This window comes from Rana temporaria, chromosome 2, assembly GCF_905171775.1.
Source record: "Rana temporaria chromosome 2, aRanTem1.1, whole genome shotgun sequence".
NCBI lineage: Eukaryota > Metazoa > Chordata > Amphibia > Anura > Ranidae > Rana > Rana temporaria.
This window is the reverse complement of record NC_053490.1, coordinates 148,385,293-148,401,529: the sequence shown is the minus strand read 5'-3', so window position 1 is coordinate 148,401,529 and position 16,237 is coordinate 148,385,293. Positions and strand designations below refer to the sequence as shown.

Sequence of the window (16,237 nt, the reverse complement as noted above, 5' to 3'; positions counted from 1 at the left end):
GTCTACTTGTGTAATTGGCCTACATTATTTTTTGATTTGTGGTTATATTCCTTGCTATAAAAAAAAAAGATACTAACGTTTTTAATTGCAAAAGAAAAAGCATAACAAAGAAAAATAATGCAATACACTTCAGCTTGTCACATTGAATCCAATTACAAAGCAAATAACCTAATATTGTAATAACCAGAGAAGGTTGAACATTCATATCATTGCAATCGCATCGCATTGCATACTTTCAATTGTGAAACATTACTAACCCGAGCAGGTATACCAATGTCTAAACTTTTCTTGAAGTTTTCTTTCACTGTTAAACACCCTCTATCCAGTCAGTACCCATGTGAACCTTTAGACCTATGGACATTGCAGCAGCCTCATTTGAACTAGTTCTTTGGAACTAAGGCCATATTCTTTGTATCTTTAATTCAGAACTCATCAATGCATCGACCCCCTGAAGACGTACATTACTTGAACATTGAAATGCGTTAATATTTATATTCATTAATTTAGGCTTGTTTTTGCCTTTTTATATGGATCAATGAATTTGATTGACATCTATATTAAGGGGATGGGCTTCTTTTAAACAATCAATGTGGCCATTAATTCTGTATTTCAATACTTTTTGTACAAATAAAGTTGTTTATGCTATTATGAATATAACTTAAAGAGGTTGTGTACCGCTGGAATTTTTTTTTTCTTCCTGCAAGGCAAATGTCTGCAGAGGAAGTTTACTTCCTCTTTAATGTGTATTGTTTTAGGTGTGGTGGCTTAATAAATCCCATCCATTGTCCTTTTTTTGTGTAGTTCCTTAGAAATGTGACACCTTGGAACTATATAGATATGGAAGGACTGGTATTTGGCTTTGATTTGTTAGTGCATCTAATATTCCCCTCCAGAGTAACAGTACTGCTGTCCAAAGGTGCCCCTATGTGACTTCATCCAGAGTGGAGGCACTCTAAAACAGGAGATGTGTTACTGGTCAAATTGCTAGGTCAAAACTGACAAAAGATTACATTTTATCTCGCTGCTTCTATCTCTCATCCTTTGGAAGCAGTGTGCATTGGGTCTGAATAACCTTGCATTCAAGTACTGTGCAGCAACTGACAGGATTCTACTCTTCCCCAACCACAGCTCATACTGTATAATAATGCATCCAAAATTGTTGAGGTAGAGCGATTGCTTAACAAGGAATAGGCTGCCCTTCCTGGGCTTTGACAATATGCCAGCACTAGGCACTAAGAAATTGAGTGGCAGTTCACATTAATTTGGCAAGTATGATTCCTAACAGGGCATGTACAGTTAGGTCCATATATATTTGGACACAGGCACAATTTTAGTCTTTTTTTCAGGTATGTACCTAAACATGTTTAAGCTATAGTTTTATATAATGGATATGGTCTGAAAGTGCACACTCAGGTTTAATTTGAGGGTATGTACATCCAAATCTGAGGAAGGGTTTAGGAATTGGAGCTCTTAAGAGTAACCACCCCCCAAAAGTAATTGGACAATTGAATCAAAAGCTGTTTCATGGCCACGTGTGGGCTACTACTTTGTTTTTTTCTTTAAGCAGGTAAAAGGTCTGGAGTTGATTATAAGTGTGGTATTTGTATTTGGAATCTATTGCTGCGAACCTACATCATGTGTTCAAAGGAGCTGTCCATGCAAGTGAAACAGGCCATTGTAAGGCTTCAAAAATGAAACAAATCCATCAGAGAGATGGCAGCAACATTAGGAGTGGCCAAATCGACAGTTTGGTATATTCTGAGGAAAGAAGAATGCACAAGAGAGTTCAGCAACATAAAAAAGCCTGAATGTCCATGGAAGACAATAGCGATGGATGATCGCAGGATCCTCTCTATGGTAAAGAAAAACCCGTTCACAACATCCAGACAAGTGATGGACATTGTCGAAGTCTACAATCATGAGAAGACTTCATAAGAGCAAATACAAGGTGCAAACCATTCATAAGCCTGAAGAATATACAATGGCTGAGTCGATCATCTGATCTTAACCCAGTTGAGCATGCATTTCATTTGCTGAAGGCAAAACAAAAGGCAGAAAGACCCACTGAAGACAGCTGCAGTTAGAGCCTGGCAAAGCATCCGAAAGGAGGAAACCCCATACTTTGGTAATGTCCATGGGTTCCAGACTTCAGGCAGTCATTGCCGGTAAAAGATTTGCAACAAAATATGAAAAGTTTATTTTTGATTCTATTCGTTTGTCCAATTACATTTGAGCCCCTGAAAATGGGGGGGGGGGGGACTGTGTATAGAAATTTCAGTTTATAAAATTTGTACTTTATACTTATGTTCAACCCCTTGAATTAAAGCTGAAAGTTTGCACTTCAAATTAATTTAGATTGTTTCTTTTTAATTTTAACCTTGTGGCATTTAGAGCCAAAAGTATGCAAATTGTGCCTGTGTACACTGGCCTAATTGTATATTTTCTATAAAAATATGAAGAATATTGTGAACGTGCCTTTGGATGATTGAGGGAATCGGGCATTTAGCTACATAGGATATATTACAAGTAAATCTGGTCTTAACTAATACAGAATGCCATATTGCAGGGTAAACTATCTGTGTGTGTGGTATGTATGTGTGTGTGTATAATATATACACACACACACACATACTGTTGCCAAAAGTAATGGGATGCCTGCCTTTACACGCACATGAACTTTAATGGCATCTCAGACTTAGTTCATAGGGTTCACTATTGCATTGGCACACCCTTTGCAGCTATAACAGCAGCTATTCTTCTGGGAAGGCTGTCCAGAAGGTTTAGGAGTGTGTCTATGGGAACATTTGACCATTGTTCCAAAAGGGCTTTTGTGAGGTCAGGCACTGATATGGACAAGAAGGCCTGGCTCGCAGTGTACACTCTAAATTATCCCAAAGGTGTTCTATTGGGTTGAGTTCAGACCAGTCAAGTTCCTCCACTCCTAACTTGCTCATCCATGTTTTTATGGACCTTGTTTGTGCATTGGTGCGCAGTCATGTTGGAACAGGTAGGGGACATCCCCAAACTGTTCCCACAAAGTTGGGAGCATGAAATTGTCCAAAATGTTTTGGAATGCCAATGCCTTAAGAGTTCCCTTTACTAGAACTAAGGGGCCAAGCCTAACCCCAGAAAAGCAACCCCACATCAGAATCCCACCTCTACTAAATGACGTGGACCAGTGCACAAAGCAAGGTGCATAAAGACATGGATACACAAGTTTGGGGTGGAGGCACTTGATTAGTCTGCACATCCTGACCCCAACCTGATAGAACACCTTTGGGATGATTTAGAGTGGAGGCTGCGGGCCAGGCCTTCTTGTTCACATCAGTGCCTGACCTCACAAATGTACTTCTGGAAGAATAGTCAAACATTCCCATAGACACACTCCTAAACCTTGTGGACAGCCTTCCCAGAAGAGTTGAAGCTTTTATAGCTGCAAAAGGTGAGCCCACTCCGTATTGAACCCTACAGGCTATGACTGGGATGCCATTAAAGTTCATGTGTGTGTAAAGGCAGACGGCATTCCAATACTTTTGGTAATATAGTGTGTGTGTATATACAGTATCTCACTAATGTGAGTACACCCCTCACATTTATGTACATATTTTATCTTTTCATATAACACTGAAGAGATGACACTTTGCTACAATGTAAAGTAGTGAGTGTACAGCTTATATAAATAGTGTAAATTTGCTGTCCCATCAAAATAACTCAACACACAGCCATTAAACTAAACCGCTGGCAACAAAAGTGAGTACACCAAATTGGGCCTAAAGTGTCAATATTTTGTGTGGCCACCAATATTTTCCAACACTGCCTTAACTTTCTTGGGCACCAGAGCTTTCACAGGTTACCACTGGAGTCCTCTTCCACTCCTCCATGACAACATCATAGAGCTGGTGGATTTTGGAGACTGCGCTCCTCCCTCTTCCGTTTGAGGAAGCCCCACAGATGCTCAGTAGGGTTTGGTTCTGGAAGCGCTCTTGGCCAGTCCATTGCCTTTACCCTCAGCTTCTTTAGCAAGGCAGTGGTTGTCTTGGAGGTGTATTTGGGGTTGTTATGTTGGAATACTGCCCTGCGGCCTAGTCCCAGGATCATGCTCTGCTTTAATATGTCATCGTACATGTTGGCATTCATGGTTCCCTCGATGAACTGTAGTTCCCCAGTGCCAGCAGCACTCATGCAGTCCCAGACCATGACACTCTCACCACCATGCTAGACTGTAGGCAAGACACAAGACACACCTGTTTGCCACCACACATGCTTGACACATCTAAACCAAATAGGTTTATCTTGGTCTCATCAGACCACAGGACATGGTTACAGTAATCCATGTTTTTAGTCTGCTTGTCTTCAGAAAACTGTTTGCAGGCTTTCTTGTGCATCATCTTTAGAAGAGGCTTCCTTCTGGGATGACAGACATGCAGCCTAATTTGATTTAGTGTGCGATGTATGGTCTGAGCACTGACAGGCTGACCCCCCACCCCTTCTACCTCTTCAGCAATGCTGGCAGTACTCATACGTCTATTTCCTAATGACAACCTCTGTATATGATGCTGAGCACGTGCACTTCAACCACTTCGGTCGACCATAGGGAGGCCTGTTCTGAGTGGAACCTGTCCTGTTAAACCACTGTATAGTCCTGGCCACGATACTGCAGCTCAGTTTCAGGGTCTTGGAAATCTTCTTGTAGCCTAGGCCATCTTTATGTAAAGCAACAATTATTTTTTTCTCAGATCCTCAGAGTTCTTTGCCATGAGGTGCCATGTTGAACTTCCAGTAACCAGTAAGAGAGTGAGAGCGATGACGCCAAATTTAACACACCTGCTCCCCATTCACACCTGAGACCTTGTAACACTAACGAGTCACATCACACCGGGGAGGGAAAATGGCTAATTTGACCCAATTTGGACATTTTCACTTAGGGGTGTACGCCCTTTTGTTGCCAAGAGTTTAGACATTAATGGCTGTGTGTGTGAGAAAATTCTGTAAATTAGGAATGCTTTCATAAATAGAAATGTTATTGGTTTATTTTTATCAATTAACAAAGTGGAAATTACATGAAAAGAAGTGAAATCCGAAGCAAATCAATATTTGATGTGACCACCCTTTTGCCTTAAAAATGGCATCAATTCTTCAAGGTACACTTGCACAGTTTTTGAAGGAACTTGGTAGGTTTTTCCAAACATCTTGGAGAACTAACCACAGATTTTCTGTGGATGTAGGCGGACTCAAATCTTCTATGTAATTCCAGGCAGACTTGATCAAGGCTTTGAGGGGGCCAAACCTTCACTTAATGACATTGGCTGTATGTTTGGGGTAATTTTCCTGCTGCAGAATAAATTTGGGGCCAATTACATGCCTTCCAGATGGTATGGCATTATGGATAAGAATCTGCCTGTATTTCTCAGCATTGAGGACACCATTGATCCTGACCAAATCTCCAACCCCCTTTGCATAAATGCAGCCCCAAACTTGCAAGGAACCTCTACAATGCTTTACTGTTGCCTGCAGACACTCATTATTGTATCGCTCTCCAGCTCTTTGGTGAACGAACTGCCTCCTGCTACAGCCAAATATTTTAAGTTTTGACTTGACTGCACCCCAGTCCTATGTTTTCGTGCATAGTTGAGTTGTTTGTTTCCATATCAGAGGTAAAGTATTTTTGGCCACAATTCTTCCATTAAGACCACTTCTGGCCAGACTTCTCCAGACAGTAGATGGGTGTACCTGGGTCCCACTGGCCTGCCTGTTCTGTGCTGATGGCACTGCTGGACATCCGCAGTGTTAAAGGAAAGCAAACAAGATGTGTCTTTAATCTGCTCCATTGTGCCTACAGTCCTCAGTGTTGCCCATTTCTTTAAAAACACAGCCAGCTTTGAAATCTTTGTCTAGGAGAGACCTTCCTGAAGCACTATAACTACCCTTTCTTGTTCCTTTGCCAAGTCTTGCCATGTTTTCTGACCTGTGACACAACTGTTTGTTTATATTTCAGTTCATTATTAGCATCAGTATACTTGCTTAATCATAAACCTGACTCTAATCCTACAAAATTCCTGACTTTGTGTGTAAGAATTGTAAGTGTAAGGAATTGATGCTGGTTTGAAGCCAAGGGGTAGTTGCACCAAATATTGATCGTGTGTATACAAGCCAAGCTTGAGCGGAATTCTGTCGGAAAAAAACATCCAAGGTTTTTCCGACGGAAAATCAGATTGTGTGTATGGGTGGCATAAGTGTAGCAATATGGTTACATTTAATGAAGGTACAACATTTAGAAATTCACATGGTTGATGATTAAAACGGGCACATCTAAGTATGCAGGCATACAGGGTAAAGCTGTCCACATAGACCATTCTACAAGCCTCACTTTCAGATTGCTCTACTGCAGGGTAGTCTTCCTGTTCACGATTGCAGACTGATAGCGGTGCGGAGGATGGTCTATGTGGATCGCTTTACCCCGGATGTCTGCATACTTAGATGTGCCTCTTTTAATCATCAACCATGTCAGTTGCTAAAATAAAGGGAAAGGTTTGGACAGCCGCACTCCAAAAAGTTGATCCTTTTATTGTAAAATCAAATCACAAAATACATGCCACAGAAAACCAGTTGCAAGCTGACGCGTTTCACACTGAGGCTCAGTGCTTAATCATAGCTAACATTAGCTATGATTAAGCACTGAGCCTCAGTGTGAAATGCATCAGCTTGCAACTGGTTTTCTGTGGCATGTATTTTGTGATTTAATTTTACAATAAAAGGAACAATTTTTTGGAGTGCGGCCGTCCAAACCTTTCCCTTTATTTTTGCATTGTTATATGCATCGCCAGCACCCGCGGCTTTGGATCCAGTGAAAAGGTTCATCAGTTACACCTGAGCGGTAATTTCCTGCCCCCATGTCAGTTGCTAAATTGTTGTACCTTCATTAATTGTAACCATATTACTACACCTAAAGGTGCCTCTCTTCTCTTTTATACTCTGTAGCTCCTGCTGGATTTTGCTTCTTATCCCCTTGTGTAGGCTGCCATTTGTGTATGGACATTTTATGGTTGCACAACTTATCACATTGCTATAATCTTTTTATATGGACTATAAACTGAAGGACTTGAATAAATGGTTGTGGAATGAATCACCTGAGTTTCCATTATTTCTTATAGGAAAATTGGCTTTGTTATACAAGTGCTTTGGATTACAAGCATGCTTCCGGAACTAATTATGTTCGCAATCCAAGGTTTTACTATATATATATATATATATATAGATAGATAGATAGATAGATCTTTAAGGAGGAAAGGGGGTCCCCGGGTTACAAACAAGATCTGGGTCTGTAGGTTTGTTCTTAAGTTGAATCTGTTTGTAAGTCGGAACAGGTACATTTTTTAAGTGTAGCTCCAGCCCAAAAAAATATTTTTAACCTTTTTTGGATAGCATAGGGAAGAGTTATCACCCCTGTAACATTTTATGTATTAACCCCTTTTCCCCCTTTAAAACATAACTAAAGGCAGAGATACTCACCTTTCCAACAGTCCCTCCGGTCCCAGCATCTTCTTCTGTATGCCAGTTTTCAGACCAGTTTACTAGACGGCGTGGGATTTCACTCCTGAGTTATCCTAGCACACAGGATTGGGCCGGCCACTGTACTGATTGGGCAATGCGTGCACCGCTTAGCTTCCATTACAGGGATTGCTGTGATTTGACAGGTGGATATAGTTTATTGCAGAAGAGACATTGCATGTCTCTCCTGCAGTAAAAAGTCTGCTTGCTCACAGTGAGGTACAGCAGAACGTTCCTCTTTAAAGAAATTGCAACACACCTGAAACATATTATCACTCAAGGCAGCTAAAGACTCCCATTGGGTTTCTGCACTAAATCCCCTTGTGCCCCCATGGAAAGCCACTATTGACACAGACCTGGAGGCTGTGTCAATAGTTGCTTTAGTGTAGGAGGGACTTCAAACTATGGCCCTCCAGTTGTTCAGGAACTAAAATTCCCATCATTCCTAGTTATGTCTGTGGATGTCAGAGTTTTACAATGCCTCATGGGATGTGTAGTTCCGCAACAACTGGATGGCCATAGTTTGAAGATCCCTGCTTTAATGTATGCATTAAGGTAAAAAATCTTGAGGCTTTAGAACCACTTTAAATGGCTCTCTTTATACTTGCAGTCCCAACTCCGCAACTAGCTTTTTACTGCAGTTGTGTATCATTACAGTATATACTTGAGTATAAGCCAACGACCTAATTTTACCACAAAAAAAATGGGAAAACGTATTGACTCAAGTATAAGCCTAGGGTGAGAATGCAGCAGCTACTGTAAGCGGAAAAGAGGGTCAACAATGCCCATTTGCACGACTCACTGTGCCATACCTCACTGTGCCCATTGCAACCTCACTGTGCCCATTGCAGGCTCACTGTACCATACCTCACTGTGCCCATTGCAGTCTCACTGTGCCATACCTCACTGTGCCCATTGAAGTCTCACTGTGCCAGAGTACCTGAATTCTTCACAGGCGTCCATTTTTTAAAAGTCGCGGCTTCCTCCTGGCGTTCCGTTCCGTGATAGGCATTTGACACTGTGTTCCGCCTATCACGGAGGTCCTCTCATCCTCAGACTCAGTTTCCCAGCAGACACTGTGTTCAGTGTTCCGTCAATCATAGACATTCTTTCATCCTCGGCTAATAGGACGTCCGTGATTGGCGGAACACTGAACACTGTGTCTGCTGGGAAACTGTCCGAGGCTGAGAGGACCTCCGTGATAGGCGGAACACTGTCACGGAACGGAACGCCAGGAGGAAGCCGCAACTTTTAAAAAATGGACGCCTGTCAAGAATGCAGGTACACGGACTTGAGTATAAGCCGAGGGGGGTATTTTCAGCCCTAAAAAAAGGGCTGAAAAACTTGGTACTTATTCTAGGGCATCCATACAAAATAGCAGGGTAGAAGGCAACCTTATGTAATCATCTAAAGTAATGGGTGTAAAACATTCTATTTAGGAATTTCATAAAAAAGGTGATTACTTATGCACTTAAGATTTCAGTTTATTGTTATTTTTTTTTTGTCTTGTCAACTGTTGCAATAAAAAAATATTTTGCTCCTTCAAAGTCATAGGCATGTTGTGTACATTGCATGATACAAAGCCCCATCCCCAGCCCCAAAAAAATCTATTTTAATTCCAGGTTGTAATGCAACAAAATAAGAAAAACTCCAGTCAGTGAATTCAAAGCACTGTAATTCAGCGGATACACCAAGTAGTTGCAATGATATGTACAGTTTTACGAACACTTGTCAAATTTCGCAAAACTGCATTCATGTTTGTTTTACCTTTTTAGGCATCAGAGTTAAGGAAGTATGCAAATATGGAAATCTAACATTGTGTGAGAAATCGAAATAGCAAACCTACATCCTTCCCTTGAAGGCTGCAGCATCGATCTAATGTGCAGCTGTCCCCTGCCAGCTCTGAGACCAAGGACTGAGGAATCACATGACCGCTGATCACTCAGTTGTTCACTGAACAGAGAGTGGCAACTGCCAAACACTGCTCTGCTCTGGCCCTTCAGCACTCACTGGAGCGCCGGGCTGTAAGGTGGCGGGGCAGCTGGCTCATGCTTTCAGCAGCGCACTGAGAGGCTGAGCCAGCTGCCATTCAGGCTTTTGGGTGAATCCAAACCTTAAAGTCTGGATCCTTCCATGCCCTGGAACAGCTTTGTGACACCTTTAGCCCACTGTTGGTTGAATCTGGGTCAGAGGAGTGCAGAAATGTCTTTGGCAATACCACTCTTATAACATTTCTGAGACTATAGCCTTTTTTTCTAATGGGTACTCCTTTACAATTCATTAACACAGGAAATTAGTGGCCAATTTAGCCAATTCTATATGTTGGCATGACATTTTTTTTGTGTTCTAATACTTTTATATATTATCCTAATAAGGCATCCATTATATTGTAACCTCTTTGTGGAGACTGTCATTTCATCAACATATATTTGTCAATCATTTCATAGACCTTGTTATGCTAATGTATTAAAACAAAAACATTTTTGCCTTTTTTATGTAGTGCTATTATTTCTTCTGATTATCATTTTTTTTTTCAAAACATGGTGGTGGGAGAAAAAACTAAAATACATGCCTGTCTTTGCAAATATAGTGTTGGCAGTTTTTGCTATGGTGCTTTTCTTTGTGTGCCTACTGAAAAATCCAGATTTATTTTTTTATGTACAATCATTTGATATTTTTCACTCATAGTTAGCTGCTATTAATAAATGTTTTTATTTCTTTTGTAGGATCTGGGGATAATGAAAGTGGGTCATATGAAGCGAATTCTACAGGGAATTAAGGAACTCAGCAAAAATGCATCTTTATCTGACGTTTGAAGGAGGTGTCCATAAATGGAAAAAGGCCTGACCAGAGAACCGAGTTGATTTAGAGGCACAATGTGGTTTTAGTTTACAATATAAATGTGGAAACCAGGAGGATAAAGTTTGGAGCATTGTGCACTTGGCTATTGTGTTAGCAATTTGGTGCCAACGTTTTGAGAAGTTTAGATCTGCATGACTTGCTTACTTGTTTAGAAATGACCGTGGTGGTTGGAAAATTAATGCTCTTTGATTGCTGTGGCACTATTAAGTGCCATATATAAAAAGTGAAAACTTTTAATGGTTTAAAGTTACCAAGCTTCCTTGTATGAGGCCCAGACTTCCAAATAACAGGAAAGGCCAACATAAAATGGGTCAAGCCTAAGTTGGTAGTCTTGGTTCATGCTGCCTCAGGTACCATTCCCTCATTGGCCAAGGAGTATGACTGAAAATAAAAAAAAACACTTTATACATTTAAAGTGAATGCAAATGAACATGCATGGAGTGCCTGTTGACGTTGGATTTTAGTTGCATGACATATCGGATACGAAAACAAAACAAAAAACACACACAAAAACTTGAACAATTTTTATATTGATTTTACTAAGTTTTAATTTATTACTACTGATGTGTCTTTTGGCTGAAGGCACTTTTGTATTATGTGTTGTATATTTTTGCATGAGTATGTTCTGTGGCAGGAGATTTGTGGATGTGAAGATGTAGCTCATGTGCCATGTATCTTCAAAAACTGATGTGCATTATGTATGTTCAACATATTTATTATAGCTAATCAATATTGTTTTGAAATTAACTTTGATAGACATAGCTTATCAAAATTACATTTTGCAATGATGGTTACCTCACAAAATTTATCTTGTAATTTCTTGGGGACTCTTGATTTGTTTTCCATTGCCTTATGTTATTTAGGTTATTGAATTTCAGTGACATTTCTCGGCAGTTTTCAGCTCAAAGAAATCGGGTAGCAATATGATAGATGTGGCTGCTGTCTGGCCACCAGGGTTACAGTAGCATGTGTACACAAATGCCCTCACTGCTTTAGGCCAAGATACCTGGCTAAAGTCCTCCTTTACTGTTCTTTCTGTAGCTCAATCTAGGCAGCTAATGTGTCTTGTTTACTCTTGCTTGGTTCACTTCTGCCTTATTCAATCAGAATTCTTACTCTTAAGGACTTATGGTCACACCAGCAGCCACTGCTGCCATGGCTACTGGTGTGCACATTGAAGGGATCGGTGCAGATGCATTTTAAAAACACATCACACGGTTTACTTTACTAAACTGTCAAAAAATGACACTTGATTCATCATTATGCACTGCAGCACATTTAGAAGCAGTGTAGTGCATTGCAACACCCAGCGCTGAAATTGTACAGCATATTCTGATTTGTTCTTATTGGTAGCTTCAGTGTATTGCACTTAACCAACATATAACACTTAAGAATAAGAACTCTTTATTAGAACAAGGTAGTTTGTGTCTTTATAAACCTTTTTGTAGTGGAATACACATATGTGTAGTTAAACATCTTTGAATCAAACATTTAATTGCATATTCTTTTTGCAGAGTTGCTTGTAGACCAAATCAAGTGATAAGGTATATCAACTACAGGCTGCTGCTTATAGCTGATGTTAAATGTTGTGAACCAGTACCAGTAAAAAGATGTCATTGGTATTTTTCATCTGTTAGGCATAATGTCCGCCCAGCTGAAGTAGATGCTTTTATTGTCAAAGTTTTAACACACTAGTTGAATGATATAGGCTAACATACAATGGTATGGTTCATAGTACTGCCATTTAATGCAAAATACATACTTCTAGCTTTCAAATGTGGCATGATTATGTTCCAGCCACTAGTAAACCACTGTTTAAAAACCTGGTTATTTAATGTGGCATAATGCATCCATCAGCCTCGTAATAACACATGGGCATGATTTGTGCCTCTTTATTTTGTAGTCCTAAATGCTGTGGATCACAGCATTTAAATATAGATAAATATTTTTTTTTTTACTTAGATGAACGCATTTTTATTGATTTATTAAAGCAATGGGCTGATAGTAAGCGCTCCGCATACTTCCCCCCAAGCTTGCACACATTATTTCTAAGCTGATAAAGCACTTTAATATAAATCATGCGATCCTGTCCTTGACATCCACTTAAACGTGTAGCATGAAAAGTACCAGCATCCTACCTCCCCTATTACTTTCATTATGAACTCTCTCTTTTTTGTTCAGTAAATTTGTGGCCATAATTTGCAGTGTTTTTTCATGGTTATAAGTATTTAATGATTCGGTGATGTGCTAACCGAAAATGAATTTAGAAGCAGCCATGTGGGCTCTGCCATCGTTTATAAGAAGTACCTCAATTATGTCACTGATTTCTGGTTTGTTGGTGTTCTTAGTAGTGAAACTGCACAGATTTCTTTCAGAAGAATGTAGAGGAGAACATTCAGAATTTTTAGTCATCAAATCATAAACCCTAATCTACTGTAACTGTAAAACCTTGGTTAAAACACAATAGAAAGTATTGAAATGGTTAGTTCACCTAAAACATTTTTTATTTTATTTTTATTGTGGTGAAGGTATTGAATGGTGGTTAATCAAATAGCCCACTAGTTTCTACTTCTTCACGATTCCCCATTCTGTCCTCTGGCTTTGGACTTACTCTTTCTGCTGGAATAAGTAAATTGTTAATGCTTCTTTTACATCCTTTGTACTGTTTAAGTAAACAGGAAAAATAAGACCCTCTGAAATGACTTGGGTATGACCAGGGAGTTGGGATTCAAGGAGCAAAAATTCCAGTGACTGGTAAACTTAAAGTAGAAGTTCACCTTAACACTAAAATCTATACACATTCACGATCTAAAACTAACCTATGTAGCCCTGTAAAAGAGAAATCGCTGTATATACCTTTTTTGAAGCCGATCTGGTCCGGTCCCACGCTGAGCTGTCAGCGGCAGTTTCACTGTGAAGGCAGGTGCAGAGGAGGCAGCCAACAACGGAAGCCCCATAGTAACTCCATGGGTGACAACACTTCACATACATTTCCCAGCAGTTGCCTGCTGTCTCCTCTGCAGAGCTTCCGCCGCTGGAGACCGGACTGGAGTGGCATCAAAAAAGGTATGTATAAGATTTCTTCTTTACAGGGCTAGATTGGTTGGTGTTCTATCATGGATGCCCGTAGATTTTAGAGATTTTAGTGTTAGGGTGGACTGCTACTTTAAGAAATTGCTGGGTGATTCTATCTACCTTCATCCATACAAAGCTGAGATACCAGTTTTGTGTGAACTGACCCTTTTAAAGTGTATTTAAAAACAAAAATTAAAATATTACAGCTTTTAGTGCTAAGATGTGGTGGCAACGTTGGTTTTATTTTTTCTAACTTTTCACTTTATTTTCACCTGCTAATTCTGCAAATAACACACCTTCTGTTCATTCATGTCTACACTCATATCTCTACTGTAGCTATGTGGGAAGCCATGGTTGTCCTACAGACTGGTCTTCAAAGATTTTGTGCTGTCTTTTGAGCTCATCTCATGTGACAAAAACCCTGCCATTTCTGGCGAGATCAAGTAATTTTCTGTACCTACTAAAAATATTCATAGCCTCAAAATGTGAAAAAGAGTGAAGCTACCACATGTAAGGACTAGTAAGCTTAGTATATTACACTTTTTGTTTTTGAATTTGTGTGCTTTAACTTTTGGTAATAAAGTCCCCTATAGTATCCACTGTTGGCTAAACTAAGCAGTGGGGTTAATTTACTAAAGGAGTAGTGACTCTTTACTTTTCCCTAGTAAATGTGGTGAAGCAATGTTCACATCAATGATTTAATCACGTGTAAGGGGAAAACTATTTTTTAATGTCTTTGTACATGATTAATTATTCAATGTAAATACAACCTTGCCTTATTTACAAAGCTCAGTAAACCTTCACTTTGGTAAAAAAAAAACAATCTCTACTCCCTTAGTAAATCAACTTCCAGTGTCTCAATTACAGTGCGTAAAAAAAAAAATTCTCTAGATTATAGTATTTTTACACCTGTGTTCACGCAAGAAAAACAAAATTGAGTTGAAATCTAGTTCTGTTTTTTATCAAATGTCTTACGGCTTAAAATCTTTTTATAATGATCAGGGCTAGAGGCTCTTTCTTGACCAAGTGAACTAGTTTATAACATTCTTTTACAAATGCATTCTATCCCCTTTCCGACAAGTTTTGTATAATAAAAGCTCCCTGTTTTCTGGTAAAGCAGGACAATGTGTGAGGTGCAATATTTATATAAACTTTTAGAGTTTTTGTGGGGTAATTTATCACAAAACTATAAAGAGGTTACCAGTGCACTACTTTAATACTGTATTTGTTTGAAATATAAATATCTCACTGTTATTATGCAGTTGATCTGCATATTTGTATATTATGTTCAGCACTGTATCATCCTATATAAAGATTTTTTTTTTTTTTTTAACTGTGTAATATTTTTTTTTACTTTGGTTAATTTCCAGTGTTTTAGATATGAGGTTTTTTTTTTACTATAAATTAATTGTGTCACAGATGGTAAATTTGCTGTTATTGTTTTTCTGAAAAAAAAAAATGGTAAATTATGTGCAATTTTGAATCCACTTTTTCCCTCGTGCTGGTCATTATTTGAAGGAATGGTAAAAAGCACACAGTTGATGAACCAGCTGTAATTCTGCCACCTTTACTATTCATCTGATTGCAGTAAAGGCCAAGTTAACCTTTGAAACATGTTACATATTTCAACCGTATTCATGTTGGAACAAGTAACACGTTCCAGCTCCTGTCCTCCTCTCCCTGTGACAGCAGTTGGGGGATCCTCTTCCCTCACAATTTAAAAACTGTGCAGCCATGTGGGGCTCTGCCCACACATCTGCATCATTCATTCACAGTATTCTGTGAATAAATAAACGAGTACCGTCGGCCACAGATGGTTTGTAGTTTTCCATGAACTGCGAGGACGCTGGTGAGCATCTTCATAGTTCATTGGTTCTTCCTGCAGTTTAGTAACTGCCTGCCTGTAGACCTTGGCATCTGCAGGATCCTGACATTGCACCCGTGATCTGCTGATCCCAGGTGCAATGCTTTACAGGCTCCTGTTTAAAAGAAAAAATAACAAATACACATTTTTTTTTCCTGCAAGAATGTACATTTATATATATTATATATATACACACACACACACACACACACACACACTGTGAACTTATCCTGAGTCAATCTGATGCAAAAAATGCTTTCCTGTCTGAACTTAAAATGTCTTGCTTATTATGTAGATGTCATAAAGATATATTAAAGCTTGGTACACATGGTTAGAAATGTGGCTGGTTCAGCAGGAACCAGCTGAATTTTGATTCTGTGTGAATCATTCTCTGGTCAACAGAAGCTGATTTGACGATCATCTTCTGTCCTATGGTCCTGCTGGAAAACCTGCATTCAGTCAGCTGCTGCAGCTCTCATCAATGTATACTTGTGTACACTGGTATACACTGGAGGAGTGCTTGCTGTCAGAATACAATCAGACAGCAAGGGAGATTACTGCATCCGCCTGCTTGTGTGGATGCAGAGATATGTATGGTATTTTCCCCTCCCGTCTTTCAGGACAGCCCACAATTGAGAGATACTCCTCCTCTTCCTCTAGGAAACACTGCGCCAGCCCATAAATTTCTCACTCCCCCTGCCAGACCTCAGTATTAGTGTTTCCTCCGGTGGGGAGACACTGTGCATGGGAACCTAGGCCAATTCAGGCAGAGGACTGAGGCCATCTATTTTACCTTAAGGAAGCAGAGGCTTCCAGGTGAATCCTGGTGCGGTGCAGGCCCACCATTAGCCACCCCTTCCACGCCGAGCGCGGCTCCTGGTTGCGGGG

At 39.8% G+C, this 16,237-nt stretch overlaps 1 protein-coding gene across 7 annotated transcripts in view; it reads left to right on the top strand.

Annotated features, from left to right (window-relative positions):
- Positions 1–14,814, top strand: part of DGKH (diacylglycerol kinase eta) — a 306,831-nt gene extending 292,017 nt beyond the window's left edge. For all 7 annotated transcript variants that reach the window (XM_040341308.1, XM_040341309.1, XM_040341306.1 and 4 more), the window contains one exon: positions 10,275–14,814. In XM_040341308.1, the coding sequence (XP_040197242.1) occupies positions 10,275–10,364 (90 nt within the window). In that variant the 3' untranslated portion in view covers positions 10,365–14,814. The remainder of the gene's footprint in view (positions 1–10,274) is intronic.
- Positions 14,815–16,237: the final 1,423 nt, after the last annotated feature.